Here is a 27,600-nt window from a genome sequence, read left to right on the forward strand (position 1 = left end):
AGATATGTTGTGACTCCTGTCAGGATTTACATGAGAAATACAGAGCACTGTTTAGTGCTCGCACTTGCCCCTGCTTGTACACACCCACGCCTGTAATGTGCACCATTGTCCTCGCAGGACCCTCCTTGTACTTTCATAATCCTGAGAATGCAGGGTTGCTTTGGCCACTATGGGAACAGACTTTTGGCTTGAGCCCCAGTGACTTATATCATAATTTGGAAGAACATATCAAGCGTAATACAGCATGAATGCAAATGACAAATAATTAGATCATGCTGTTGCTGCTGCTAGAAAAATAAAACTTGGAAAAAATTTAGAAGATAAACAATTGAATCTCCATTTTAGTCTTTTAGTGTTATTTTTCATGAAACCACAAAGACATTCTTCATCCCCAGTACCATTTAGGGGAAAATAATTTAATATCAAAGCTGCCAGTCCACATCCAGCTGTGAGCTGCTGCCAAATCTTTGTTTCCTATCAGTGGTACAAGAGCTACTGACCTCTGGGACTGTACCAGCCTGTGCAGCTGCACATCTCACACATAATACAACTCCTCCTTGAAATAAATGTAAGCATCACAACTCACTCGGAGACAGTGGGAGATCCTGTCCCGTGTTAATACATGCATGAAACTCCACATGTATGAGTCATTCATCTGACTGCTAAACAAATATTATTCTAACGGGGGAAGGGTGGGTGGAGGGGGCAATTATTAACATCCACCTAACCTCCTCGATAATTAAGGTTTACATTTTTCCAATATAAGTTTTGGCAATTTCCGAGACAAATATTTGCAAGTCTGATGATTCCTGGCAGCAGGGAGCCAAGCGCCAAAGGGGCCAGCTGAATTCCCGTAAATGGAGGGGAGAGACAGGGAAAGGTGGGGGAGAGCGAGGCAGCAGGGGAGGAGTGACAGAGTGTTTTAACCACGTGGCCGCGCAACATACCGGAAGTAAGCAAACTCTGACTCTGCCAAGATGTCTGCGCCCAATGAAGACACGTTTGCCGAAGAAGTAGACGAGATGGAGGAAATGGACGAAGTCGGCAGCGATGCCGATGAAGGAGTAGAGATGGAGGAGGACGGAGAAGGGGAGAAGAAAGTGTACGTCCCCGGGATCGAGCCGCTTCAGCCGGGAGAGGAGCTGGAGATGGACCGGTCTGCGTACCGCATGTACCACGAGTGCCAAACAGGCGAGTTAGTCCCTCGGAGTTAGCTGCTAGATTAGACACTCGTTTATCAATATTGTCATCAATGCACGACCTGCAGGTTGAATTTAGCAGGTTTGTGTTGTTGTTTGTGTTCAGGTGCTCCATGTCTGAGCTTCGACATCCTGAGAGACGCAGATGGAGAAAGCAGGGAGCAGTTTCCTCTGTCCATGTTGCTCTGTGCAGGAACACAAGCTGATACAGCTCTGAAGAACAGGTTGGTATCATCTTTAAGTATAAAGTCTGTATATATAAGTAATAGTAACCAAGCACATTTACTCAAGTACCATACTTAATTGCAATATTAAGTATTTCCATTTGATGCTACTTTATACTTCCACTACATTTCAAAGGGAAATATTGTACTCTCTACTCCACTATATTTATTTGACAGCTTTAGTTACTTTTTAGATGAAGATTTGACACAATGGATAATATAACACGCTTTAAAATACAACACATTGTTAAAGATGAAACCAGTAGTTTCCAACCTATTTAGCCTTTGACGTCTTACAAAAAGCAGTGTGTAGTCGGGGTCACATTTCAGATGTCTGAGTTGTTGACAGCTCCGCCAAATAGTGATTTTTCCCTCTAAACTTCTCACATGGTTTCAATTTCAGTAAATGTTCAAATGACCTAAGATATCACCAAAAATCAAAGATGAGAGAAAAAGTCCAAAAACTGAAAACTGATTTGTGTATCAGAACTTTGTTTTTTCTTCTTTCCTCTCCCATTAATCATCTCACGACCCCTCAGATTTATCTGGTGACCCTTTGGAGGGGCCCAACCCATAGGTTGGGAACCACTAGACTAAAGTATTTAAGTGTATTTAAGTAGTTCAAACCAGCTCCACCTCCAGCAGCTACAACAGTAACATGCTGCTCTAACACTGATGCTTCAGTATTAATAATCTAATGATGTCATATATAATATTATATCAGTCAGAGGGATAAAATTAATACTTTTATTTGTAATGGAGTATTTTTACACTTTTGTATTTATACTTTTACTTAAGTAAAGGATCTGAATACTTCTTGCATCACTGGTACAGACCTCTGACAATATAAACACACGAGTATGTGCACATAATTCTGGACCCTGTGCACATAATTTTGAGTATTCATGTATTTGTTTATGTAACAAGTGCCATGCAAATAAACATTGTTATACAAACAGTGCAACAGATGTACCGTGTATACAGAGCATCTAGCTGAAGTTAATTTGCAGCCCCTGTCCCTGGTTAGACATTTAAATCTAGGTCTTGATATCGTAATATCATGATATGACGTCAGTGTTATCTTTTCCCGGTTTTGAAGGCTGCATTTCAGTAAAGTGATGTAATTTTCTGAACGTAACAGACTGTTCCAGCTGTTCCATTATTTGCCTTTACCCACTTACTCATTATACCCACCCATTCTGTGTTAGTATATTGTGAAAGCACCAATAGTCATCCCTACACTGTTTTTACAATATCAATATCAAGGTATTTGGTCCCTACATTAAGTTCTTAAGTTCTTATGCTTTAAATTTTTAAATTTAAATTCTTCTGGTAAGGTGTTACATTTGGTGTGTGGCTGTTTTTAATGGTTTGGGTGATGCCCCTTAAAGGCAGTGGTTCCCAACTTGGGAGTCAAGACCTCCACAAGTGGTTATGATATAGTATATGTAAGGGGTCACCAGATGGTTACAATGGTAGTGGTTCATAAAAACAAAATTCCTCTACATGAAATTATGCTCTTTTTTTTGTTGTTGTTGTTTTTTGCGAATTCCCTTAAAAAACTGCCATCAGGAATATGTTTCTGTTGTAAAAGAGTCCTGTCATTATGCAGGTATTGTGCAGGATAATTAATGTTTTGTATACTAGTTCACTATTTCAGGCCTCTATAATCTATTCAAATGAAAGGTTGGAAATGACCTCTTTAAATCACTGTTTTTCAGATTATTTTCAAGCTTATTTTAACACATTATTTTAAAACACCAATGGGTGTAATTACTTCTCCGGTCTGTAATGGCTGTGGAGTGACATCTGCTGATGTATTTAGGGATACAATAACTGAAAAGCTGCAGATCGTCACAGAAGCCAAAGCACAAGTATGAATAATAAATGTAATGATGGCTGAATGTTAAAACACCTGTGCTTCTCCTACTATAACAAGTAAAAATGTCTCCTGTGAAAAAGGTCTGTCATAATGAGACTCTTAGTTACTGTTTGATGAACTGAAAAGGACCAGTTAAGTTTGTATATTTAAAAACACAAAACTAAAGCTTCAACATTCAATTCATTTAAACCGATCTATCACTTTATATTCTAATTTGAGGATATTTTACTAAGAGTGCTCACATGCACTGTGTTCAATGACCTCTGACTGGTGGTGTATTTAACTATACTGTACTTACATTTTAATTGCAAAGGTGCAGACAGTGGATGCTAATAGAAGAAATGACAAATTATACAAATTAAGCAGCAAATAGTTTTGGAAATCGAAGCCACAGTGTATAAATCAGAGTGCAGCAGGATTTTTCATCGTTGTTGCAGTTTCAGTTTTGTTTTGATGTTATCCAAATAGCATGGAAGGAGCTGGGAATTTTCCTTTTTAAAAGAAACACTATAAAAAAAGGAATATTTTGCTTCATACTGAAACTCACCAATGGGATACAGGTGAGAGTTGTTTAGACACTTATCACTTAAATAGTTTGATGTGCTGCTGCGCTTTCAATCAGAGTGTATAATGGGGCCATTTGTTTTCTAAGTCTTCTTATCTGAAAACCTTTTATATTTCTGCAGACTTCTCGTAATGCGCATGCATAACCTTTACGGAACAGAGAAAGAAAAAGAAGGGGAGGAAAGCAGTGATGAAGACAGTGACGATGATGAGGAGGACGAAGATAAAAAGCCACAAATGGAACTGGCCATGATGCCTCATTATGGAGGGATTAACAGAGTCAGAGTATGTTGAAATTTTTATAAACCTGATCCATTAAGTCTCCTTTATCAGCATCATCTTCCCCAAGTTTCCCAGTTACTCACTTTGTTTTTCGTTTTCAGGTGACTCAGCGTGGAGAGCAGTCACTGGCTGCTGTCTGGTCAGAGAAGGGACAAGTAGAAATATTTGACCTCCGATCTCAACTGGAGGCCGTCCACAGTTCTGCTGCCATGGCAGCTTTTGTCAAACAGCAGAAGGAAGCTACAGCTCTCTTCAGTTTCTCAGGACACATGAGTGAAGGCTTCGCAATTGATTGGTCGCCTACCGTACCTGGTAGGTGACACTTCTACCTGCCTACAATCCAATTTGTAGACAAAAAAAGATAAAGTACTCATACTTTTTGGACTTGTTGACACTTAGCATCAAAATTTACTTTGGGTAACCGCCTAATGTGGTGTACTGTGATAGTGAAAGTGTCCCTGACTGCACGTAGTCGACTTTGTAGTGTGTGTGTGTGTGTGTGTGTGTGTGTGTGTAACATGAGAAGGACAGTCTGTACCCAACATAAGATATAATTTTCTCTCCCTCTGTCATCAGGGGTTCCCTTATAAATTCCCAAACTGCAACTTGTTAATGCCAGACACAACCAAATATGCACAATAACGCAAAGCATTAAATACTTGCGGGCACAAGCATTCTGCAGGATGCTCGTACTGCTTCTTTTTGTTTTTTTACTTGGCCAGTGGCCCAACTTTTCACAAAATGTAATTTGAAATCTAAGACAAACTGCTAAATATGTAATACTCAAACAAACAAGACCTTAAAAATAACCTTTTTAGCAAAAATCATTATTTTATACTTTGGAACATGATCAGCAAAAATGCAAAGTATACTAGGGCTGCAACTAATTATTTATTTATTATTAATGATCGATTCATTTGTCAATCTCTCTTCTTGATTAATCTATTAATTGTTTGTTTGTTTTTTTCATTAAAAATGACTTTGACTGATTAATCAATTATTAGAATAGTTGCACGTAAATTTTTCATCAATTGACTAATCGTTGCAGCTCTAAAGTTTACACAAGTTGTAGTTACTGAGGATAAAATTTGCACAACCACCGCTAAAGGTGGAACAAAATCTTAGGTGGGGCAATTCATGATGAAGGCTGAGTATGCAGTAGGTTTTGGGACAGAACAATAAAATATAAAAAACAGCTTGTATGAACTACAAGAATGTTACTTTAAATACTATAAAATCATTCGATATTTTTCATTTTCCACAGCTGAGAAACTTCTGGTTGACTGATTTAAAGTTAATATTTTGTTTGTTCTTAATTAACAGGTCGTCTCGTCAGTGGAGACTGCAAAAAGAACATCCATGTGTGGGAGCCACAGGAGGGAGGGACTTCATGGCAGATTGACCAACGACCTTTCAGCTCCCACAGCAAGTCTGTAGAGGATCTGCAGTGGTCGCCTACTGAAGCTACGGTACGTTTGTTGGATGATGGCAACATAGTAGATCAGACTGAGGTAGATGATGCTTTACTGGGCGGCATTGTGCCTGCTAGACCCCCACAAGGTCCAAACAGGGCTCTTCTCTATTCGTGTGGGGTTCCCTCTAAACTAAAAACATCTGTATGCTAAATATTAGACATGGATGTTGTAATTTGACATACATGTTTGGTGTCCTCATTCCCATCTTGACCAACATGCTGTCCTCAGAACTGGAGCTGATCTTAAATAGTAAGAATGATTCTCACACAAAGGACACATTTTCCCACAAGGATTAATAATAAGCTTACAGATGGAAGACCAGGGTGTGGTTAGAGGAATGAATGACTAAAAGTGAAACCTGTAAACACTGAAGGAATGTGCCATCACAGACAGAAATATGTCATTTATGTGTTTTCTTAGCTGCTACAGATAATAAGTCACCAAACAAGCTTAAGTTATGTGCATGTGCACCTTAGTCTGACGTTGGTTGATGCCTTTTTGCCTCTACATTCTTACAGTAGTGAACACAAAGAGCAAGTAATGAAGTGAAGTTCCTTGTCTGGGAAGATTTTTAAGACATGTCAGGGTTTGTTATGTTCAAAGATCAAATCTCACAATCTGACTTTCTCTTTTGCTCAAGGTTTTTGCATCTTGTTCAGTGGATCAGTCTATTCGTGTCTGGGACATCCGTGCCCCGCCCAACTCCATGCTCTCAGCCAATGAAGCTCACACGTCAGACGTCAACGTGATCAGCTGGAACAGGAGCGAACCATTCCTCCTGTCTGGAGGGGATGACGGGCTTCTGAAAGTGTGGGATCTGCGACAGTTTAAGGTAAAAACATTTTCGTTGGCAAAGTTAATCAGCATCTTCAGTAGGAGTCATTTAACTCCTACACAGCACTTCAGCTGATAACCATACAGGGTTATTCAGGCTTTGTGTTACAACCTGTTTGATGTTGATCAGTGTGTCATCACATCGAAGTTAATCCTCTATTAGTAGTGCAAGACAAACATTATTAAAGGCTTGTAGTATTACATGTAATGCCTTCACAGGTTGGCATCCCCACCTAACTAATATCTGTTCTATCTTGTATCTGTTACACAACAGTTTGTACGTGTTGCCTTCATCACAATACTGGAATCCACTTCAAAGTTACCTTTTTAAAGGAATAATTCCACATTTTAGGAAATATGCAAATTTGCTTCCTTGCCAAGAGTTACAAAAGAAAGTTGATACCACCGCAAAGAAAGTGAATTAGGACTGCAACTAACTATTATTTTCATTTTCAATTAATCTGTTGATTATTTTCTCAATTGATCAAAGCCAGAAAATTGTGAAAAATGTCAGTCATGGTTTCACAAAGCCCAAGATGCAACCTGAAATGTCCTTTGTTCACTTAACAACCCAAAAAAAATCTCTTTATTATCATAGAAAAAGAAACCACAAAATATTCATTTAAGAAGCTGAAACAAGAGCATTGTAGCATTTTTTCTTTCTTAAAAAATGACTCCAAGTGATTAATAGATTATCATTATAGTTGCCGATTCATTTTCTGACGATCAATCATTGCAGCTCTAAAGCAAATTTCCCAACATATCAAACAATTTCTTCTTAGAACCTGGAAATATTTTGATGCAATTCATGAAAATCGAAGCAGAAAATCCAGATTTATAAATCAGTGTTCATGTTATGATTGACACTTTTATGATATTGATAATGATGAACAGCTTCAACACCTCAACATTCATCTTCTGTCTGTAGACTGGGCGGCCTGTGGCGAACTTCAAGCAGCACAGTGCTCCCATCACATCCGTGGAGTGGAACCCCACAGACTCAAGTGTGTTTGCCGCGTCGGGAGCGGACGATGTCGTCAGCCAATGGGATCTGTCCGTGGAGTCATGTGATGTGGGTGCCAGGACAGAGGGGATGAAAGACCTGCCCCCTCAACTACTCTTCCTGCATCAGGGTCAGTCGGAGATCAAGGAGGTTCACTGGCACCAACAGATACCTGGTGTGATGGTCTCCACGGCGCTGTCAGGATTCAACGTGTTCAGGACAATATCTGTGTAGTGTGGCCATACAGCGTGTGTGTGTGTGTGTGTGCGTGTGCGTGTGTGTGTGCGCGTGTGTGTTGAGAGAAACAAATGACTTTCCATTTACATTAGTAGTACACATCTAATGTGTAAATAGCAGCAAATCCAAATATTTGTTACCATTAAGGGGCTTGTAATAATGTATATAACTCAGCTGTGTAGGTCATAATTCTTCTTTTTGACATTTATTGATACATGTAGGCGCCATATGGTGTTATCTTCTCTGTTGATCTTTAGGTCTGTATGGTTTACAGATGTTTTAGCTATTTTAGGCATTTCCTGTTGCATGCTTAAAATAAAATGTTTGAAACCATAGTTAATTTCTTTACCAGAATTTATGTTTTTGGAGATAAAGTGTAGACTGCTTTACTTGTATTTTCCTATAATGGAGAAAAGCACAGAATTATTTTGACTGAATAATAAAGTCCAGGCCTCAAGATCTTGAGATTCACTATGAATAGTGAATACTTGCCCAGGAGTCATTATCAAAGGAAATAAGAAAGTCACAGCCAAGTCTGGTGATCATTTTAAAATCCCAATAGTTGTTTTATTGTTTTCACTGTAAACCATATTAAACCACAGGATAACACATGTTCAAACCAGCATTTTCAACAGTTCAACAGCATAATGGTGTCCCCCTTTTACAGCATTATGAAATAAAATACTTTTTCCATAACAAGCCAAACGCATGTACTTTAAATTCCATGATTGTCTTTGCATTTTTAGTATCAGTCCAGCCCCACAGCTTGAAAGAATAGCTTTGGTAGGTATGAAAACAAAATAACTGCACTCTGAAAACACATCTTATTTGGTCTGAACCAGAGAAACTCACATTATCAGATGTGGAATGTGACAGGTTCACAGTGATTCATTATACACAGGATAACTTTATTTTCTGATGTCGTCTCTGGGAACCATCAGTTTGTAAAGTTAATAAAATAGACTTATATCGAGAGAAGACATGGAGATTGTAATAAACATGCAATATGAGAAATTAAGACATTGATATAGCACATGAAACAATAATGTAAATATACAGCTCCCTCCCTTTAAGGCACTATAACATAAAAGTTCAATACACAGTTTTTAGATGGCAAACGTCAGACAGAGTAAAAATTAAAGCGAGCATCATTCATTTAGCCTGAATCAAACTTTCCACTGAGAGTCAGTTTCATAGCAAAGCTTCCAGATGAATGAAATAAATCAAAGTGCTACAAACCGTTCACTGTAAAAAAAAAAAAAAAACCCTATATGACACTGCTTTTTCTGATCAAAACGTGTGTCTTTGGCAAATCTGTTACCCTCATAGATAATACATAAATATGTCTTTTCCAGTTGAGCAACATCGTCTTCAAACTGTACAGCTTTTCATTCTGTAGTCTTGAAAAAAATCCAGTTTGTATTCAGTTTTAACCTCCCATTCAAATGATACTGAAGTGATGAATTAAGGAAAATACAGTATACTTGATTTACTTTGCAGCAAAACATCTGTTTTCAAGGGAAAACCTTTCCCCTATAGACCAATCTCATCATCAAACTCATCTTCAAATGTGTAGCCTTTTCCCACTTCCTCTTCTTCCTCCTCCTCCTCCTCCTCCGAATCAGTCTCTGAGTGGCAGCTGTCGACCCTCCTCCTGTCCAGCGGGGTCACTCCTTCATACTCCGAGCTATGTGATGAGGCAGGACTAGGAGGCAAATCTACTTTGTGATTGGTGAGCTCGGTTTCACCTCCACCTTCTAGGCTCTCGCCCTTCTCGCTCTCGCCCCTCGTCGGACTCCGACACGCCAGCTGATCCTCATCCTGGAAGTCAAACCCTTGACCCTCTTCCTCTTCAGACACCTGGCGAATGATCTCCTCTCGTTTGTCGCTGAATCGCACTTTTGGTCGTATCCCCTTTGGCTTGATCCCATTCCCATCTGGTATTCTGTTGTCTCCCACCTGGTTTCCATCCAGCCCAACCAAGTTCTTCCCGTTCAGCTCATTCTGCATGTTCACAGACATCTCTGTGGCTCCTTTTCCCTGCTTTGTTTCCACTGAGGATGTTGTGCCACTTTTGGGACTGAACACATCCTCCTTATCGCAGTCAAGTCCCAATCCATCCATCACGCCCAGTACATCCCCCAGCATAGAAGGCCCCAGATCCAGATCCAGGTCCAAAGTGAACGAAGACACTGACTCAGAGTGCTGAAGCTCATTGTTCTCTGGACTATCTGGAGCATCTGTGTGAAGATCGCTGTGATTGACTGGCACCTGAGCGTCAGCGGCTGGCCCGGTCCCTGGACTCCCCGGATCAGAGCTGGGTGAACTTGGACCAAGAGTGGACAGGAAGGAGGTGTCCCCAAAGGCATCACCTCCTCTCCCAATGTGCATGGTGTGGCGAAAGTCACCCAGCGGGGCTGAGATCATGGTAGGGTCCAGGCGAGGGGCCCGGGATGATTTATGGAGCGGCATGACTGCTAAAAGATTGGGGTAAAGGGGAGCAGAGGGCAAAATAAGGAGGAAGAGGTGTCATACATTGAAGGCAGCACAAAGTGAATGAAGTACAGTACAAAAAAATGTGTGGAGAGCAAGTGAAATACCGCAGCCCCATCCAGCCTCTTGATAAGACAGGGCAGCGTAGGAGCTTCAACGTGTTGTGCAATAATGTGGGAAACCAATGAGCATTTTGGCACTGGTGTGGCTGTGAAAGCCATGCTGGGACTTGTACTTGAAACACACTCATGCAACGCTAGCACATACTTTTCTCTACCCTCAGGGGTGTGTGTGTGGACAAAAACAAGACAGCAACTTTCTCTACGAAAAAAACTGAATCCCTCACACCACTAGTCTGGTGGGTATTACAGTTTGATTCCAGTATGAAAAAAACGACAATGAAACAATTTAATTAATAATTATTACAGTGGGTGGGAGCTTATGTTACCCTATAAACTTGATCCTGACTTTTTATTCAGTTAAACCAGCATAACAATTATTTCTTTATCAACATCATACATTTTAAACCAGGATTTGAGCAATCACTCTTTAAGTTTATGAATGTGTGTGAGAGGGAGTTAAGTTTTGGGAGGGGAGGGGGGCATTACGGGCCTACCCCAACCCTTAAGACATCCCAATAACAATTAAATACTCTATCAGTTCAATATATAATTAATAACTTGAACGAGTGGAAACGAAAGCGACAAGTATTGACAAAGCAATGAGAGGAGCGTTTAGATCAAAGTCTGCTGATCAATTGAGCTGAGTGAGCGTCAGCGAAACATTCAAAGACTGGAAAACTTACTTTAAAGAGTATGTTCTGGTGTTTGCTGGGCTCCCTCTTCAGTATCCAGCTTTTTCATTTGGGTTTCTTTTTTATTTTTTTTGTTTTCGCTTCTCTCTCGACTTTTCCCTCGCTCTTTTCCTCGCCGTCGTTTGTCTGTGTGAAGTTTCTTTTTTTTTCCACAGGGATGGGCATGGGGCGAGGAAGTGACGCGACGGTTATTGGGGAGAAGAGCTGGATCAAAAAAGCTGCTGTCGACTTCACCAGATCGGGAAACCACATTGTTAAATATAAACGAGAGTAACAGTCAACCACAGAGTTTTTTTTTTTTTTTTCCAGTTATACACTCTGTGTTATAATTGTGAGCTATGGATTGAGCGATAATAGCAAGATGACTGGTTGAAGAATGGTTAGGTTTATAAATATTATGTTAAAAAGTATTTTAATTTTATGTTGTAATGGAAAAATTATACAGTTTGCAGTGTTGGGGAAACTACTTTAAAACTATAGTTTGCCAGTTACTTCACAATGAAAAGTAGTTAAACTACATCTACTCTCAAAAAAATAGCTTGTCAAACAACTTTCAAAAAGTAGCTCAACTGCATTCAAACTACATGATGGAAGATTATCATAATCTGAGTCTGGAAGCTCATATTGTTACACAGAGGTACAATATGACCTTACACTAAAGTAAAGTGTTGGTGTGTTTGATTTAGGGACTGGGGCAAGCAGCCCGGGAATGTGTTTTAAGGAGAGGACAGGGAGCAATTGTTGAGGTGGAATCAGGAAAATTCTATATTTCTGGGGAAATTCATAGTTTTCAATCGCAGACATCTTGTGATTTTAATCAAATAGCAGGTGGTTGTCGTTAAATGACAACCTTGGCCAATGAGCTGTGGCATTATGCCATACTGTATGGCGTAAAAGGTCATGAGAATACTATGAATATGTAGTTTGTAATTAACTACCTAAATTGCATGACCCAAAGAAGTTAACTACTGAAAAAGCTACTGATTTGAATATAGTTACACTAGTAATTGAACTACATGTAGTTAACTACTCCTCAACACTGACTTTTATCCCCAGAACTGTAGCCAGGATTTAGAAATACTGACAGGTAAAGTCCTCCCAATTTCACTTTAAAAAAAAATTTCTTCAACAACTGGGCTTTGTAGTTTTTAGCAAATGCTACTCAAACAGAGGTAAATGGTGCATTTGTTTCTGCAGTGGATTTGGTGCACTGGAATGAGACCGAGGTTGTTTTTTTTACAGCAGTGTGGTTTTTGTGGGGTTGACTTAAAATAAGCTACAATGGCCACGTTCATGATAATGAAGGAGAACGTCACCCAGTGCAACAGTTTGGCTTATTGATGCCTTTTTAATCATTTTTGGACAATGGAGCTGGCACTGAGGAATAAACTACATCAGACTTTGGCTGCACAGAAAGTACTCACAGGACCAATTGATTGTTGGTTTTAGTCTTTTCAAGGGATTTGTTTACAATAAGAAAAACAGAGAATATCACAAGATGTATCTTTTAAATGGAGCAGCTGTTTCAATAAAGTACCTCTGAAAATCAATATCTACTTACAAACTCAACACAAACTCCAACTAACATAAATGTCTAAGGACTTTTTCCTGTCCAGGAAATTTCTCGGGAAATTATGCAGTTGTAAAATAAAGCGATACTGTTTTAAATTCCCAGCATGAAGGTCTTAAATGCTGTTTCAAAGCAGGCTCCACACAGCCATTAAATTTAGGCAGAGAAATAAATGATCCTTTATTAATTGGTTGTTTGCTTAAAAGTAGTCCAACTAAAAAAATACTGGGTTTAAAAATACTGGAATCAGACTAAAAAATACATTTCTAACTGTTGAAAGTTAAACTCTTTTGTGAAGGGTTTGACTTGAAATACACTGCAATTATGTCGTCATTTAAGGAATGTCGTCAGTGAAGTCAGCCCTCATTTATTGCGCCACTTGGGGTGTCGGTGTGGTGCGTAACCTCTCTTGAGTCATTCAACCAATAAATTAAAGATGCTCTTAAAAAAAGACTGACGAAAACCTGAATTTGCGGCAGACATAGGCTTACAAAATATAACCATGTTCACTTAGTGTATCATGTTAAATATATACAGCACCAGTCAGAGGTTTGGATCCTTTCCATCTCCTTGAATGAGAGAGTGTGTCCAAACCTTTGACTGCTACTTTATATAAGTATTACTGTATAGAGTAGAAATGCTTTTTAAGAATCCATCTTACCCAGCTTCCTGCCATGGGTTAAAGAAACAAGCATTTCCAAACACCAGGTATTCATACAATGGTGCCTGGTAGTGAGTCATTGTTTGTTAGATCTTGTCACAAATGCTCAACATATTTGTGTAATGATGTAGCCGACAAGACAACAATGGGAACAAATTATTCATTCAGCAGGAACATGATATCATTCACTGTGAGAAATAGACTGGAAATTATACTAAATACAGTAAGTTTATTTTATTTGCAAGCTTTGCATCCTGAAATTAGATAGGATAACATTCACAAAAGTAAGACAGTGTTTATGTTGATTTAAAACAAACACCTTAGTCTTCCCATCAACATTATGGTATTTACTGTATATGTCAGTATTAAGAGGCAATATACAATATATGAAACACCCTCAAGTCCCATAAAATGACAAATAAAAGAAAGAACGGGTGTGAGTGTTTTGTTTGATTTGGTACAAGAATAGCACCAGTAGGATAATCTTCTAAAAAGACAGATGGTTAGCCCTGCTCTTCATTGCTGTGCAGCAAAATACACATTTATGAACCTTAGAACAGTTGCAAATATGTTTTGCTCTCCATAGAGACTTCCAGACTTGAATTCTATGGATCAAGTGTGGGAGAGACTGTGTAACAGGAAATGACTCCCCTCTGTGAAACACACACACACACACACACACACACACACACACACACACATTCGCAAACACATCCTGCAGCTGTGTGTGATTCACAGGAAGGTAGGGAAAATGTATGTACCCTAATTTAAGAACACCAAGTAGATCTATTGTTGAAAATCTACAAGAAAACAACATAGCATGTAATAACTGCCAGCTCTCCCAAATAGGGTCAACTGTAGTGAAGGACTAATTGTTGTCATGGTGACAAATAATGAATTAACTAAGTGAGTTAATGTTGACAAAAACATTATTAACTGGGGATGTTATTAGTTCTTAGGCTGAAGAAAGTTCTCTTTCCTCCTTTTTGCTGCGTACTTCAGTAAAATAAGGAACTAATTAGTGGTGTAAGTAATTTCCTGCGTTTAGCCTCGCAGGCACAACAGCTGCATCCGGCTCTGCGTAACCCAGGCATTTGATTGGTGGAGCGACACACAAGGAGGACGTAAAATGTGCCTGAGATGATAGACTCTGGGTAACAAAACACTTACAGTACAACGGCAGAACGTCACTTGACTTGGCCAATTTTACTTATCTGCCATTTTGTATCTCTACAGCTCGGTCAGATGAAGTTGGCAGTTAACGAAGAGGGAAATGAATATGTTTGTGATCACTTCATTTTTAAATGTGCACATTTAATCCAAGTATATAAGATTTTGAAGTGTTAGGATAGATAGTGTAATTGACGTTCGGCTGGCTGCTGTTCTTGTAATCCGACAGTTAGCCGTCGTGTCTTCATCTTGTTTACTTTAACTGTAGCAGCACGGAGCTAAAGTTAACGACGTTAGCACGGAGCTGACGCTAACGACGTTAGCACAGCTTCTCGCTAGCCTGCTAGCAGCTGTCCTAGCGTTAGCTTCCTAACGCTAACTCTGCCTTGTGGCGAAATGGCGGCCAACACGGCACAAGCAAACCCAACAACTAACTGGTAGGTCACACTTTGTAGCCACGGAAAACCCAAAACACACACGGTCAGTTAATGTAATATAACGTTAGACTACGTCAGTTCACAGCCACGATAACTGGCAACAATCTTCAGGTAATGATGTAACGTTAGCTCAGCTCACGGTGTTGACAAGTGTTGGCACATCGAGCGTCCCTTACAGGCCGCTGGTTTGGTTTTGATGGCTTACCTAACATAATCATGACTCTTCAAAGCCATACTGGAATATACTAACACTGCAAACATTAGCGTTAACTTGGTAACGTTTGGTGCAACTAACTTGATGTGTAAATTAGCCAAAGTTGACAAGTTAACGTTAGCACACACTATTTACGTGGTTTAGTTCAGCGGTTGTTCACCTTTTTTGGTGTCAAGGACCCCCAAATTTATACACTAGGCCGCGGACCAGTATTTGATAAGATGTGGTCTCAGGGATCCCCATCTGATAAAATTTAATTATTCCATAACTGTCTATACTGTAGGTTGGCAGACTAACAGTGAAGAGTGTGACGCTTATGAACAGTATAGTCATTCTCATACATCCTCTCATTGGGCTAACTTCTAGTCAATGAAATTAAAATATTTCCCATTTTTCTGGGGACCCAAGGGGTCTCCGGACCCCTGGTTGAGAACTGTTGGTTAAGTTAACCCGGTAACTGAAATATTGGGGTTGGCTTTTACCTCTACAGGCTAACGTTAAAGATCCCCTCCAGACATGTTTTAAGATGTATATAAAACACAAAAGAAGGTAAATTATTTTGATAAAATCCTTAAAAGTACATCTACTCCTTCTCCTACGTTAAAAAATCCAGAATCCATGAAAATGCAAATATTTTTAATATCAAAAGTTTTCCTGTTGGACACAAAATACCTCCTACTTCACTGTATAGTGAAGTGTTTGTGCACTGGAGGCTTCAAATTTCCACATCACACTTATATAAGTTGAATATTAAAACAGAATTGGCTTCCAAACTAGTTAAGATGTCACAAATCAGGCTTGTAGGAAACTTTTCACTTTCAGCAAATGAAAGTGAAAATAGCCTTCTAGTGTCAGACTCTACACATTCATCATTCTGCACGGTGAAGCTCAAACAGTAAACTGTAGGAACAAGAAGAAAAACATATGTTTGAGTGGAGGGGGACTTAGAAACGTTAAAAGATGAATTTTCCGGTTAACAGCAAACGGTTAGATTATGTTTACTAAACTTATCCAGTCAAACCTGTTTCGGAATGACTTGTTAACATGATATATTTATAAATTCATCCCAGACAATTGTTATCATTCAGTTACAAAAGTTGTAATACCCAACCTCGTTACTTTTTAGGCTTATTTGTTCTTTTGATCAAGGTACTTCCAGAAACATCCTGACTAATGTTCTTATGTTGATGGCAGGTCCTATGGTGCTGCTGCAGACGGCCAGGTTCATGAAAACCCAGAATGGGAGAAAGCAAGACAAGCATTAGCCTCCATCAACAAGAGTCAGAGCTCTGCTAAGACTACACAAACCAACCGGACGACAGCAGAGGTCAGCTGTTATCTCTTTGTGTATAGTGTGTCTTGATTTTTGTTAGGCCTGTTATTGAGATTTATGTTGGGGGATCTTATCACAAAAGATTTGGGGAGATCTGAAAATGCAAATGCTGCTCATACAAATAGAGAACGGGTGGATAGAGGTGGAACATGAGGTAATGCCTTTTTATGAAATGCCAGTCTGAAATTACAGTGTAGAAGTAGAAATTTATTATTATTATTGTTAGTAAATTCTTGCAGCATTGTCAGTTGTGTCCCTGCTTGATGATATCCTCTCCATACTGAATCATAATGTGATGGCTATTTCTGCATGTGTGTCATTTCAGGCTGGTCAGTTTCAGCCAGCAGTGACTGACTCTGCTGCCATTCAGCAGCAGCAGCAGCAACAGCAGCAGCAATACTATCAGTGGTACCAGCAAAATCCGCAGCAGTATCCTGGTTACACATACCCCTATAACTACTACTACCCAATGGGTCCAGTAAGTACAAAAAGGAATTTTGTTCTTATCAGTATTTTATTCTCGTAACATTTGATTCAAATACAGGGCATTCAGCACTGTTAGCTGTAGGGCTTGCACTTCTTTTTCACCAACAACACCATTATACTGAGGGATTGGGAGAAGGTTCTATAGTTACACTTGTACAAATAATGGATGTGACAAAAATAATCACATGGTTCTCTCTGAATTCACAGTATGGAGCTGCATATCCACCAAATCAGTATGGTGCACCTCCAGGGCCTTACCCAGGAACTCCAACCTCTAATGGACAGGTATGTGACAAAAAGTTGTAGGCAAAAATACCTTAGTTGGTCATACATCCCGTCTGTACTCACAGGTATAATCACAGTCCTAACCAATGGGGTTTGTTGCTCACCTTTTGGTTTTAGAAAACCAGAAAATGACCTATTTCCTGAGTCAATGGACATGATCAGTAACTCTGTCAACCTTTTTAGATGTCCAAATTTTTGTAATAGTATGGCAGTGCGTTTGGTGTAATGCATGATGACTTTGTCCCCCAAGCATCCCCAAATTTTGCTGTGCTGCTAAAATTGCATTTTTCTTTTCTTTTCACAGCCTCCCCCAGTGCCTGGAATGGAAGACCAGTCCCCCAGCTATCCTTCCCAACCACAACCTCCCCCTCCTGCTACTTCCCAGCCCCCTCAGAGCCCAACCACCTCAGATAAACCCCCTCCTCCTCCACCCCCAACCATCCCTCCCCCACCCAACTCCCAGTACCCCCCTCCTCCATCACAAAATGCTTACAATACCAACAGTTCCATGCCATATCCACCTGGTGACCCCAGCCAAATGCAAGTTTACAATCATTCCCAGGGAAGGCCTAACTATGGACAGGGTTTCCAGGCCCAGAACAGCTACCAGCCTTCACAGAATACCTCCCAACAACAACCAGGCCAGTATGTACCAGGACTAGGCAGGGGAGAGGCCAACAAAAACAAAAACCAAAAGCAAGGACAGCAACTCTGGCATCGAATGAAACGTAAGATTTAAACTTTTAGGCTTATTTAGGTAGCTGACAAGTATGTTTTCTCAACTGAATTACTGCAGAGGTTTTGATATATGTAACTTACTAATACTTTATTCCTTGTTTCTATTATTGCAGTTTAATGAGGTTATAACATGCTTGTTTCAGACATGTTGAAACTATATTTGACCAATGTTCTTCATTTAGTTTTCATGTTATTTTTTGTTATAACAGAGGCACCTGGGACCGCTGCTGTGAAGTTCAATATTTCCAAGAGGCCCTATCAGGTTCAGTGCTCTGCAATTTCCAATCAGGCTTTCCCTACCGGCGAGCAGCCCTCAGGACTGAATCCAACTCCATCATCTCCTGCTACTGCCAGTGCTGCATCTGGAGGTGCTCAGACACGGTAAGAACTTGACTGTCCTCTAATTTATTGTCTTATTCTTTTGTGGAAAATGGACTGACTTTGAATGTTTTTTTTATACAGACCCCAGGACTGGCCCCAAGCCATGAAGGAATACGTGCAGCGCTGTTTTACAGCCTGTGAGACAGAGGAAGACAAAGATCGCACAGAGAAGGTACTGAAGGAAGTTCTGCAGGACCGGCTAAAGGATGGCTCAGCTTACACCATTGATTGGAACCGTGAACCATTGCCAGAGTGAGTTTATTAGTGGATCAGTGTTTGCCTGGTGTGTACTGTAGTATTTTTTATCTAAGCTGTTATCTTTGAAATTTCTTTAAACGACTGCACATGTTTACAGTTGTTTACAGTTAGTTGTGGGAAGTAAATGGACTTCTTGTTACTTGTTGATAATATGCAGTTTGAACACACATTGAGATTTGGGTCTTTGTCCTTTTTGTAGACTGAAGGTCAAACAGTCTCGTTGGGAAGCTGTACCACTACAGAGGTCAGGAGATGGCTCAATCAGCCGTGGTGGGAGTACAGCGGCAGCTTCACGAGGCAGAGGTGGTGGACACAGATTGGGCCACTACAGGAATATCTTTTCTCAAAGGAGTCCATCTTCTAGTTCCTCACGTTCGTCCTCCCGCTCACCATCCCCCTCCCACAGCAGACACAGGGACCGCAGCAACCAAAGGCACAGACGCAGGTAAGACACTATGCCCCCCATGTTGTTTGTTCACTGTAGACACCCAATGTATTTCCTTTCTAAATGTCTTGTGTCTCTATGCTATCAGTGATTCTGGCTCACAGTCAGACAGCAGCATCTCCAGTGACCTCCGACCTCAGCTGTCAAGACGAAATCAGAAAGGGGGACGTGGCCGCGGTAGTGACAGAGATCGAGGACGTGGAGGAGGAGACAGGGGACGAGGAAGAGGAGGAAAAGCCAACAGAGGGAGACGGTAATTGTAAACATATCCTTCCTAAAATTATGGTAAATTTAGGCCCCATACTTTGCAAATGGAGGATTTTTTTTTTCCTCTTTACTACTCTATTCCATGGAGATAGCTTATGAATATCCCCTTTCCTATTCACACAGAAACATGGAAGAAACCAATTCAGCTGTTGGAAAGAAGAGGAAAGGTGGCAATGCTGGTCTGGATTTCCATGACCCTAACCGAGAAGCCAAAAAGCAGAGTAGAGCAGCTCGTTTCCACAAGCAGCTTCGCTCAGAGCCCCTTGTCCTGTCTATAAATGCCCTCGACCTGCCTGATGGGACACAGGAGGGCCTCAGCTGGGAGGACTGCCCCATTGTAGGAACATGTCAGGACATCACCAAATCCTACCTGAGGCTCACCTGCGCCCCTGACCCCTCCACTGTGCGCCCTGTGCATGTAAGCTATACTCTTTTATCATCCTTGTGAATGTTTTGCTGTATTTTTACAGTCCCAGGATAATGTTTTCTTCCGTGTGGAAATCAGGGAATACAACTTCTTCATACTCTTTTAAATCATTCAAGTGTTCTTTGATCGGTTTATCTCTGTGCTGTGAAGAGGAGAACAGCATGAAACAAGGGAAAGAAAGAGGATGTTTGTATGGCAAAACATGTGATGACTACATTTCATGTCTCCTAGCCTTCTGCCTCACAGCGGCAAGATCCAGGCTTTGATCTATTTCTGAACTTGTTTTCACTCAGGTGCTGAGAAAATCTTTGCAGGCTGTGAAAGCCCACTGGAAAACCCACCAGGACTACGCCTATGCCTGTGAACAGATGAAATCCATACGACAGGACCTCACGGTGTGTTGTCTTACATATACATATTACATTTTGCATAATTATTGTTTCTTTGTCTTTCTTTAATGCCTCTGCCATGGTCAGAGGCATTATGTTTACAGGTTGTCCATCTGTCAGGGAATTTCTTATTTGGCACAAATGTCCTCTTGCAGTGTTTCCCATACATTGATTTATTTGTGGTGGTCCGCCACAACATCAGCACTGACCGCCACATATTGATTTTCTTTTTTTTCTTTTTTTTTTACTGTTTAAAATGGGTAAACTCTTCCCTCCTCCCCATGCACTCTCTGAATCAAAACATGATTCTTCAGGAGTCTTGATGATGCAGATAAGACGGTGGTCATGTCATGCCATCTACATTTTGGAGAGGCGCAGTCACACTATCTCCACTTAAAAATCAGTTGCGTGTCTACATCGCTTTAAAGCATGTGGGCACCGACAGGGACTTCATGGTGCATTCAAGTGCACCTCTTCTAAACTCAAATGGCCACATAGGTTGTTTAAAACAGGAAAGAGTCTATTTTTTTTTCTTATTTTCCTTTGTTGAAATACATACATCTGTCATTACTGTCTTGTTCTTTCACTACAGCATTTTTATAAATCACATAGCAAAGCATAACAATCACCCACTCAACGCTATAGATTCCAATCTTCAAAATTCCCTAAAATAATCAAATCGAATTGTTAGCAGCAGTTATCAGCAAACTACAGCATATTCTTGTACGAGTGTCTAGGTATCTCTGTGGTTTTCCATGTTATTTTACTGCAGCATTTTTGATAATTAGATGCTAAAATCATTACAATATCCCATTCATTTCTACACAGGCAGATTTAAAAAAAATCTATAAAAACATCTTATCAAATTGTTATCAGCAATCACAATCATATTCTTGTACAACAGGTCCCCAAGTACCTCTGTGTGGCAGTTTTTTAAATTTCAATTTTAAAAAACAGTGTTTTATTTGCTTGACACAATGTGAAGCAATGGAGCTGCTTCTCCACTCAGTCAGCTTCCACCGCAAATAGACTTTGGTTCTGTGGGAAACGCTAAACTGTTTAGATTTTGGTGGTCAAAGGTCAAGGTCACTGTGACCTCATGTCCATCCCTCTCTTGTGAACAAGTTATCTCCGGAACGCCTGGAGGGAACTTCATTACATCTGGCACAAACGTCTGTTTGGACTCAATGAACTGAAGTGACCATATTTCACATTTGGTCAGTACTGAATTTGTGAGACTAATCTTGGGTGCTGACCTTGAAACTGTGGCTTCTTTATTAAATTCCTTCAAAGGCATCACTACAAGTATTATCAGTCTGAAAGTAAACTGCTACTTGACTGTCTGGCGGAGGCACACAACCACAAGCCTGTTTACATGTGAGCATTTTCTTCCTCTGTTTTTTTAACTTATTTGTGTTTCCCCTCAACCACGCAGGTCCAGGGAGTTCGTACTGAGTTCACAGTGGAAGTGTACGAGTGTCACGCACGCATTGCTCTGGAAAAGGTGAGTCAGCTCCCCTTTAGTAGTGCTGTAGCAGCCGTCAGTGATAACTGATTTTTAGACACTAGGTGACTGTTTTGTGTTGTCTTCAGGGTGATCATGAAGAGTTCAATCAGTGCCAGACTCAGCTGAAGGCCCTGTATAAGGACAATCCCTCAGAGAACATTGGAGAGTTTACAGCATATAGATTGATGTACTACATCTTCACTAAAAACTCTGGAGGTATGCTTGCATCCTTTGGTCCCTATCACACATTACATACACACTTTGACCCTTTACATTTTAACTGTGGTCATTTCTCTCTCCCTCCAGATCTGACCACTGAGTTGGTGTACCTGACCCCGGCGCTGCGGGCGGACGTGTGTGTGGCTCATGCTCTTGCACTCCGTGCTGCCTGGGCATTAGGAAACTATCACCGTTTCTTTAAGCTGTACCTGGAAGCCCCACGCATGGCTTCCTACCTCATTGACAAGTTTATAGAGAGGGAAAGAAAGGTTGCGCTTCGGGCCATAGTCAAAACGTAAGTCATGTTTTTAAAAACTAAGATTTATTTGCAAATATTAGATCCAAATAATTAAGTTCTGACCTTCTTATGTCTCTGTTTCCTCTGTCTGCAGGTTTAGGCCTGACTTGCCGGTGCAGTATGTGCAGTCCGCTCTTGGCTTCACGTGTTTAGACTCCTGTATGGCCTTTCTTACTGGGCTAGGTGTCACATTCTACCCCTCGGACCCCACAAAGATAGACTGCAAAACCAGCTCAGCCTCTTTGGCTGCCTCTTGAGGGGGTGGAGGGGTAGCACATTGAAGGGAGATGCTTAGGGACCAGCACGGATCCTTGCATATTGAATGCACTGCACTTCAGACACCTCAGCCAGTTCAGATAGAATAGTGGCAGGCTAACAACCATATAAGACCCATATAGACAGTCTTGAATGCTAGAAAACTTATCTGCAAGATGTAGCTTTCAGACTGCAGATGTAATTTTCTGATACTCAGAGATGAGAGCTGTTTTAAACTTGAGGGAGAATATCTGCACACACTGTCACTTAAATATTGTAAGTACGCTTAATGCCCACGTTATCTAGATACATTGTTATGCCAGAAAAGTGAGTGGACAGTTTAGATTTGGGATTATCATGTAATCTCAGCATTTAGAGGCCAAGAAGTCACAGAACCAGATCAGGGAGGCGCTCGCCCTCATGGTTCCTGTTCCATTACCACCGTCAGATGTCAAAGCTAACAGTGTTCTGTTATGTTTTTTCCCCTCCTCAAGTCAACAGCTCCAAGACCTGAAGATTCAAGCCTTGTCAACCAAAAGAGAAACGCAAACAGCTGTTCAAGTCATTCATCCAGCTCTCCTGTTAGAAGTCAAGCCCGTGGAATCAGGTCAACTTTACATTTTCTGCTTAAAGACTGTGAGATCACTCCGTGAAAAGATGCCAGCAGTTTGTCTGAAAGAAGAGGTTTTGGTTTGTATGTCCTGCACGCCTGCCCTACACCCTGCTTCCTCAAAGTATCAACCGCTGGCTGTTCATCCTGTTCCTTGGCCCCAACCATATGGCCCATGAAGGCAATGAACTGAAATCTAAAGTGTGTTTTAATTAATATTGATCCGTCTTGCCACTCAGTTATGAAATGGTTGGCCAGCATTAGGGAAAAAGTCCAAATCTGATGAGCATTGACTTTCTGTATGCTAAGAGATACAGGCAAATGTTTTTCATCAAGCTGATTTCCTCACATCTCCACACCCTGGAAGCTGAGCTCTATCTTCAATCCCAGTGCAGCCTCATGCAGGGAGGGAATATGCCTCAGTCATCCTCAGGGAGAAGTTCCTGCCAGCACTTGCAATCCAGCGTGTTCCCGTCAACACGGCAAAGTGCAGCGGTGAAGCACATCTCATCATCCAGGTTGACCGTCGTAAACCTCGCCAGCTGTTATTTAAAAGGAACAGGGGCAGCTAAGCTGCCAGCTTGAAATACAGCCGAAGGTGAATTCTGCGTGACGGCGCAGCAGAGGAACCACGCAGCTTCAACAAGGAATGTCAGCGTGCGGTTTGTATGCAACATCTGGCTCTGGTGTTTGCAAGGCTGGTAAGAGAAAGGGACTTCTCAGGAAGGAGATGGATGACGGCACTCCAGAGATGTTGCCTCACATTTCCTCTGTGTTAAATGTTTTATGTCTTGTGTTTTTCTGGACAGCAGTATTGGCCTTTCTCTTGACAAAAGGATAAATAATTATGGAGCTGCACTCTGATTTTTATGGGAATTAACTGTTTATTAGAAAATTAATTAAGTGTCATAATAAATTTGACAATATCCTCTGCCAAAAATGGAGTATGTAAGATCCCAGCAATTTTACTGCACAGATACACGCTGCTGTCTGAATGTCATATGATTAAGTATTTAAATCAAAACAAAGTTTTAAACTGATGTAGACAGTATCTTAATGAAGAGGGACATTCAAGCTGATTGTAGATTAGTGCTTTTATGTCCATCATTCTGTTATTTATGAAATATTTTTCAAAAATGAACACCACAAATTTTCAGCCTGATACCAGTAATGAAAAACAAGATTGTTTCTTACAGTCATGGTGGAATTAGAGTTAGCCCCTGATGTGGTTTTGGCCCATTTCAAGAAGTTGGTGTTTTAGTAATTGGAGTAATTGTGCTGGTGGTGTATGCAGTCTTACATGATTATTTTGTCCCTATTGATTAGGAAAGGATCATTAGAATACAAATAGTTATTAGACAGCAAGTAAATGTCCAGAAATGTTGCCCAAACAAACAACCTTTCTCACTGGGATGACTATTTTTGTGCTGCTTCTCATTATATGCTATAATTGGGTCTTTATATAGAACAAATGTGCTGAAATTTGAAAAAAGAAACAACAAAAAAAAACATGTTTAACTACTTTTGTTAATAATTTGATTACAGTTATTTGAACAGTATTGATTACCCCTGTTGAAATGTTGAGCCTGAGGTATTTAAGGATATGTAATTGATGAGGATGTGAGTGGATGCAGGCTCGTTGTACAGACTACTTGTTAACTTGTCTACAGATTATATTTTTGTAAATATTGTATGATACTGCTGTGATTTCTTTTTCAGTTAGTGTGTAGTTTAGGTTTTTTTGTTCACACACGGGTAAGTGTGTCATTTTGTTTTTTTCCTCCCCGGGTTTCTCAAAACAATACAGTTTTGCCTTTCTTTGGACAGGGGATAGTGAAGAGGCAGACAGGAAACAAGGGGGGGAGAGATGGGTATGACATTCAACAAAGGTCCCTGGCTGGAGTCGAACCAGGGATGTCGCAGTCGTGTAGCACGTGCAGTAACTGTTAGGCTACCAGGGTGCTCCAATAACCTTCTGCAATAGGACAAAACTCCATCAGCTTGCCGACCTGGTTTAACTATTTGTTTTGCAAACTGTTCATTGTTGACAATTGATCTCAACATGTTTTCTTTCTCCCCTCCCCCTTCATTTACCTCATCCCCTGTCCTCTTTGCTGCTCCCCCCTCCCCCCCCCTCTCGCTCCTTACAAACCTCCCTCTCACACACCGCTAGACTTCTCATTCTTCAGCTGGTAGCACAGCTGCACACAGGAGCACATGGAGTGATAAGTGGGCGAACCTCCTCAGCTGCCTGCTCCTCCTCCTCCTCCTCCTCAACCTCCAGACGCCAGCCGGAGGGAGTGAATTGTGAGAAATCCAAAAGTCTTGGTTTGACCCACTCAAGTTGAAGCCATACAGCTGATAAAATACATGGGAGCCTCACATAACGAAATGTAAAATGTTGATCTGCTGCTAATGTGATTTGCTGCTAACCCAAATCTTTGAAAATGTTTTTTGTTTTTTGTTTTTTTTTTGGTTACATAAAACTGGTTTAGTTTTAAAACAATGTTAGATGATTCACAAAGTCACCATGTATTGATGTTTTCTGTTTGTCCAGATGCATTTGCATTTTTTTTTAAAGAATACACCAACAGTTTAGTATTGAAATGTTTTTTTTCTGTCACCTAATTCGATAAGTTTTGTGAAATGGATGGAGCTTCGTGAGTTGCAATAGATGCCAGTTAAGATAGTTTCATCCCTCAGCATCTAACAATGTGTCTGGACATACAGAACATATTGTTATCCTCAAAATTCACATTTACATTTCTACATTTAGCTTTTTTTTTTTTCTTTTACTTTATTTCTTATTTAGGCAGTTTCCTATTTGACAAGTGTTGGTGTGTGCTCCCATGCTACGAAATTTCCTTTTGGTTTCTTCACGTGTGATGAGAATGACTGTGATGGTTGTTGCCTTTGATTTGTGTAAATGGAAGCTTCTTACACAGGGTTAAAGTGTCTCATCTTTGAAAGAGCCCAGGATATTCACCTTGTTGTTGGGTTTTTTCCCCCCCTCTCTCTCTTTTATAGTAGAAATTTCACCCCAGACAACTAACAATACACATTTTCAGTTTGGATGTTTGTGTTTTGTTTTTTTTTTCTTCCTCTGATGCTTGAGTCATGTTTTCAGTATTTTTTGCTCCCATGTACTGTAAACCTCCATCAGTCTTTGTAACTCCCTCCTCGATATTTGACAGTGAAAGAACTCCCATGTCCCTCACGTCAGCTGTCGTCATTTCCTGCCATTTCCCTTTTAACTCTTCTTCATTTGAATTTCTCTTTTCTATCTTTTCACTTTCTCTTTTTACTCTCCCTGCATGCTCTCCTCTCCCCCTCTCTCGCTCTCCTTCAATTTTCTAACCAGTAAATGTTCTCTTCCCACCTTTTTCCTTTCATGTTGAGTATGTTTGTGACCGTTTGCCGTGTGCAACTAGTCACTCACTAGTAAGTATTGTATTGCATCTGCAATGCTTTAATAGTTTATGTTGCAGCGAACTAACAACTGCAGCTGAAGGTTTATCTGCAATGCCTCACCCTGATCCCCATTTCCCCCATGCCTCTACAGATCTGATTCAAAACTGCCATTTTGTAAATATTGTGTACATATTATCTTTTGAAAAAATTAATAAAATTCAAATATAAAGGGCATCCAGTGGTTTTTCTTAAGTTATGTAATACGACTGGCATATTTAAAAGCAATTGAATAAAAGTAAGAAAATGAAGCCACAGAATTCAGGAGTCAAGTCTTGCATGAACAATTTTATTGAGAGATGACATATGTTTTCCAACGAGAGGCACCTGTGACACTGTTAAGACTAGAAATAAGAAAACAGTTTGGTTTCTTGACACATTGGATTAATTTCCTTCCAAATTTCTCTGACATTTTTATTTTGATCTTCGCATGATTTGTAAGATGATGTTAAAGTGACCTGGATCGAGTCGTTGGAAAAGAAAGGGCTTGGAAAATAAATTTGAAAAGTTGGAAATAAGGGGAAGATGATAGACAATACAAAAGTAATTAAAGATCAGAAGAAAAGAAAAATATCCGCTATATTTAATAAGGTTGAGCTCATGCATTTTAGTTGAAAAGGGAAAGAATGAAGAAAATAGGCAAGTAAAGCAAAAAGTGGAAAGGTAAAAGTTTAGTGCATTTAAAGTGAAAGAATTTAACTAAACCACAGACGAAACCCTGATTATACATGATATACCTTAAATCATCTTCAGTGAGATGCATATGATGACAGCAGATACTGTACATCACTTAAATGTTTAATCTAATTACAAGTTTAAGGGTAAATGGTCAAAAGTTCTGCAACAAAAAGCTACATACAACAACTTGTTAAAATAAGCTTTTTGTAAATTGTAGATTTTGCAGTTTGTTATGAATCAGCCTGTGTCTAGTTAAAGAGTTTAAAAGCTGTAGAAAAGGAAACTATAATGAGCATCAGAAGCAAAGGAAAGAAAAGAGCAAAAGTAAAGCTGTAGCTCAGAATAATAAAGTCAGAGAGCTAAGGACAGGAACTAGCAGGGAAAGAGCAAAAGCTAATATTAAGAAAGTAAAGCTAGACCTACATAATATAGATAATCAGAAGAGGAGAAATATGCATCATGCAAAAGAAAGAAATTTATAAGCAAGGATGACAGTA

At 40.1% G+C, this 27,600-nt stretch overlaps 3 protein-coding genes across 4 annotated transcripts; 2 read left to right on the forward strand and 1 right to left on the reverse strand.

The window, feature by feature from the left end:
* The first annotated feature begins 930 nt into the window (after positions 1-930).
* grwd1 (glutamate-rich WD repeat containing 1) lies at positions 931-8,035 on the forward strand. The gene is made up of 7 exons (XM_042424568.1): positions 931-1,191; positions 1,306-1,423; positions 3,992-4,154; positions 4,253-4,463; positions 5,475-5,620; positions 6,267-6,458; positions 7,389-8,035. The coding sequence occupies exons 1-7, from the start codon at positions 978-980 to the stop codon at positions 7,695-7,697; spliced, it is 1,353 nt and encodes a 450-aa protein (XP_042280502.1). The 5' UTR covers positions 931-977; the 3' UTR covers positions 7,698-8,035.
* Positions 8,036-8,242: 207 nt separating this feature from the next.
* cdc42ep5 (CDC42 effector protein (Rho GTPase binding) 5) lies at positions 8,243-11,189 on the reverse strand. 2 transcript variants are annotated; one of them, XM_042424570.1, is made up of 2 exons: positions 10,999-11,189; positions 8,243-10,174 (listed from the first exon to the last, which is right to left on the reverse strand). In XM_042424570.1, exon 2 carries the CDS (start codon positions 10,170-10,172, stop codon positions 9,234-9,236), a length of 939 nt encoding a protein of 312 aa, XP_042280504.1. In that variant the 5' UTR covers positions 10,173-10,174; positions 10,999-11,189; the 3' UTR covers positions 8,243-9,233. The 2 variants fall into 2 exon arrangements, with proteins under 2 accessions (XP_042280504.1, XP_042280503.1); XM_042424569.1 differs by having other exon boundaries at positions 8,243-10,177.
* Positions 11,190-14,430: 3,241 nt separating this feature from the next.
* leng8 (leukocyte receptor cluster (LRC) member 8) lies at positions 14,431-26,602 on the forward strand. Its single transcript, XM_042423761.1, has 15 exons — positions 14,431-14,845; positions 16,254-16,386; positions 16,718-16,870; positions 17,086-17,163; positions 17,468-17,891; positions 18,111-18,282; positions 18,364-18,534; positions 18,740-18,985; positions 19,074-19,238; positions 19,376-19,670; positions 19,973-20,074; positions 21,504-21,572; positions 21,662-21,791; positions 21,882-22,089; positions 22,187-26,602. The coding sequence occupies exons 1-15, from the start codon at positions 14,805-14,807 to the stop codon at positions 22,347-22,349; spliced, it is 2,550 nt and encodes an 849-aa protein (XP_042279695.1). The 5' UTR covers positions 14,431-14,804; the 3' UTR covers positions 22,350-26,602.
* Positions 26,603-27,600: the final 998 nt, after the last annotated feature.

This window comes from Thunnus maccoyii, chromosome 10 (genome assembly GCF_910596095.1).
Source record: "Thunnus maccoyii chromosome 10, fThuMac1.1, whole genome shotgun sequence".
Taxonomy (NCBI): domain Eukaryota; kingdom Metazoa; phylum Chordata; class Actinopteri; order Scombriformes; family Scombridae; genus Thunnus; species Thunnus maccoyii.

Coding starts and splice junctions, on each gene's coding strand:
- leng8 (XM_042423761.1), top strand. CDS start 14,805: ATGGCGGCCAACACGGCACAAGCAAACCCAACAACTAACTG. Junction 18,283..18,363: donor TCTGGAGGTGCTCAGACACG/GTAAGAACTTGA, acceptor TTTTTTATACAG/ACCCCAGGACTGGCCCCAAG. Junction 18,986..19,073: donor AACCAAAGGCACAGACGCAG/GTAAGACACTAT, acceptor CTATGCTATCAG/TGATTCTGGCTCACAGTCAG.
- cdc42ep5 (XM_042424570.1), bottom strand. CDS start 10,172: ATGCCGCTCCATAAATCATCCCGGGCCCCTCGCCTGGACCCTACCATG.
- grwd1 (XM_042424568.1), top strand. CDS start 978: ATGTCTGCGCCCAATGAAGACACGTTTGCCGAAGAAGTAGACGAGATG. Junction 1,192..1,305: donor GTACCACGAGTGCCAAACAG/GCGAGTTAGTCC, acceptor GTTTGTGTTCAG/GTGCTCCATGTCTGAGCTTC. Junction 1,424..3,991: donor GATACAGCTCTGAAGAACAG/GTTGGTATCATC, acceptor ATATTTCTGCAG/ACTTCTCGTAATGCGCATGC.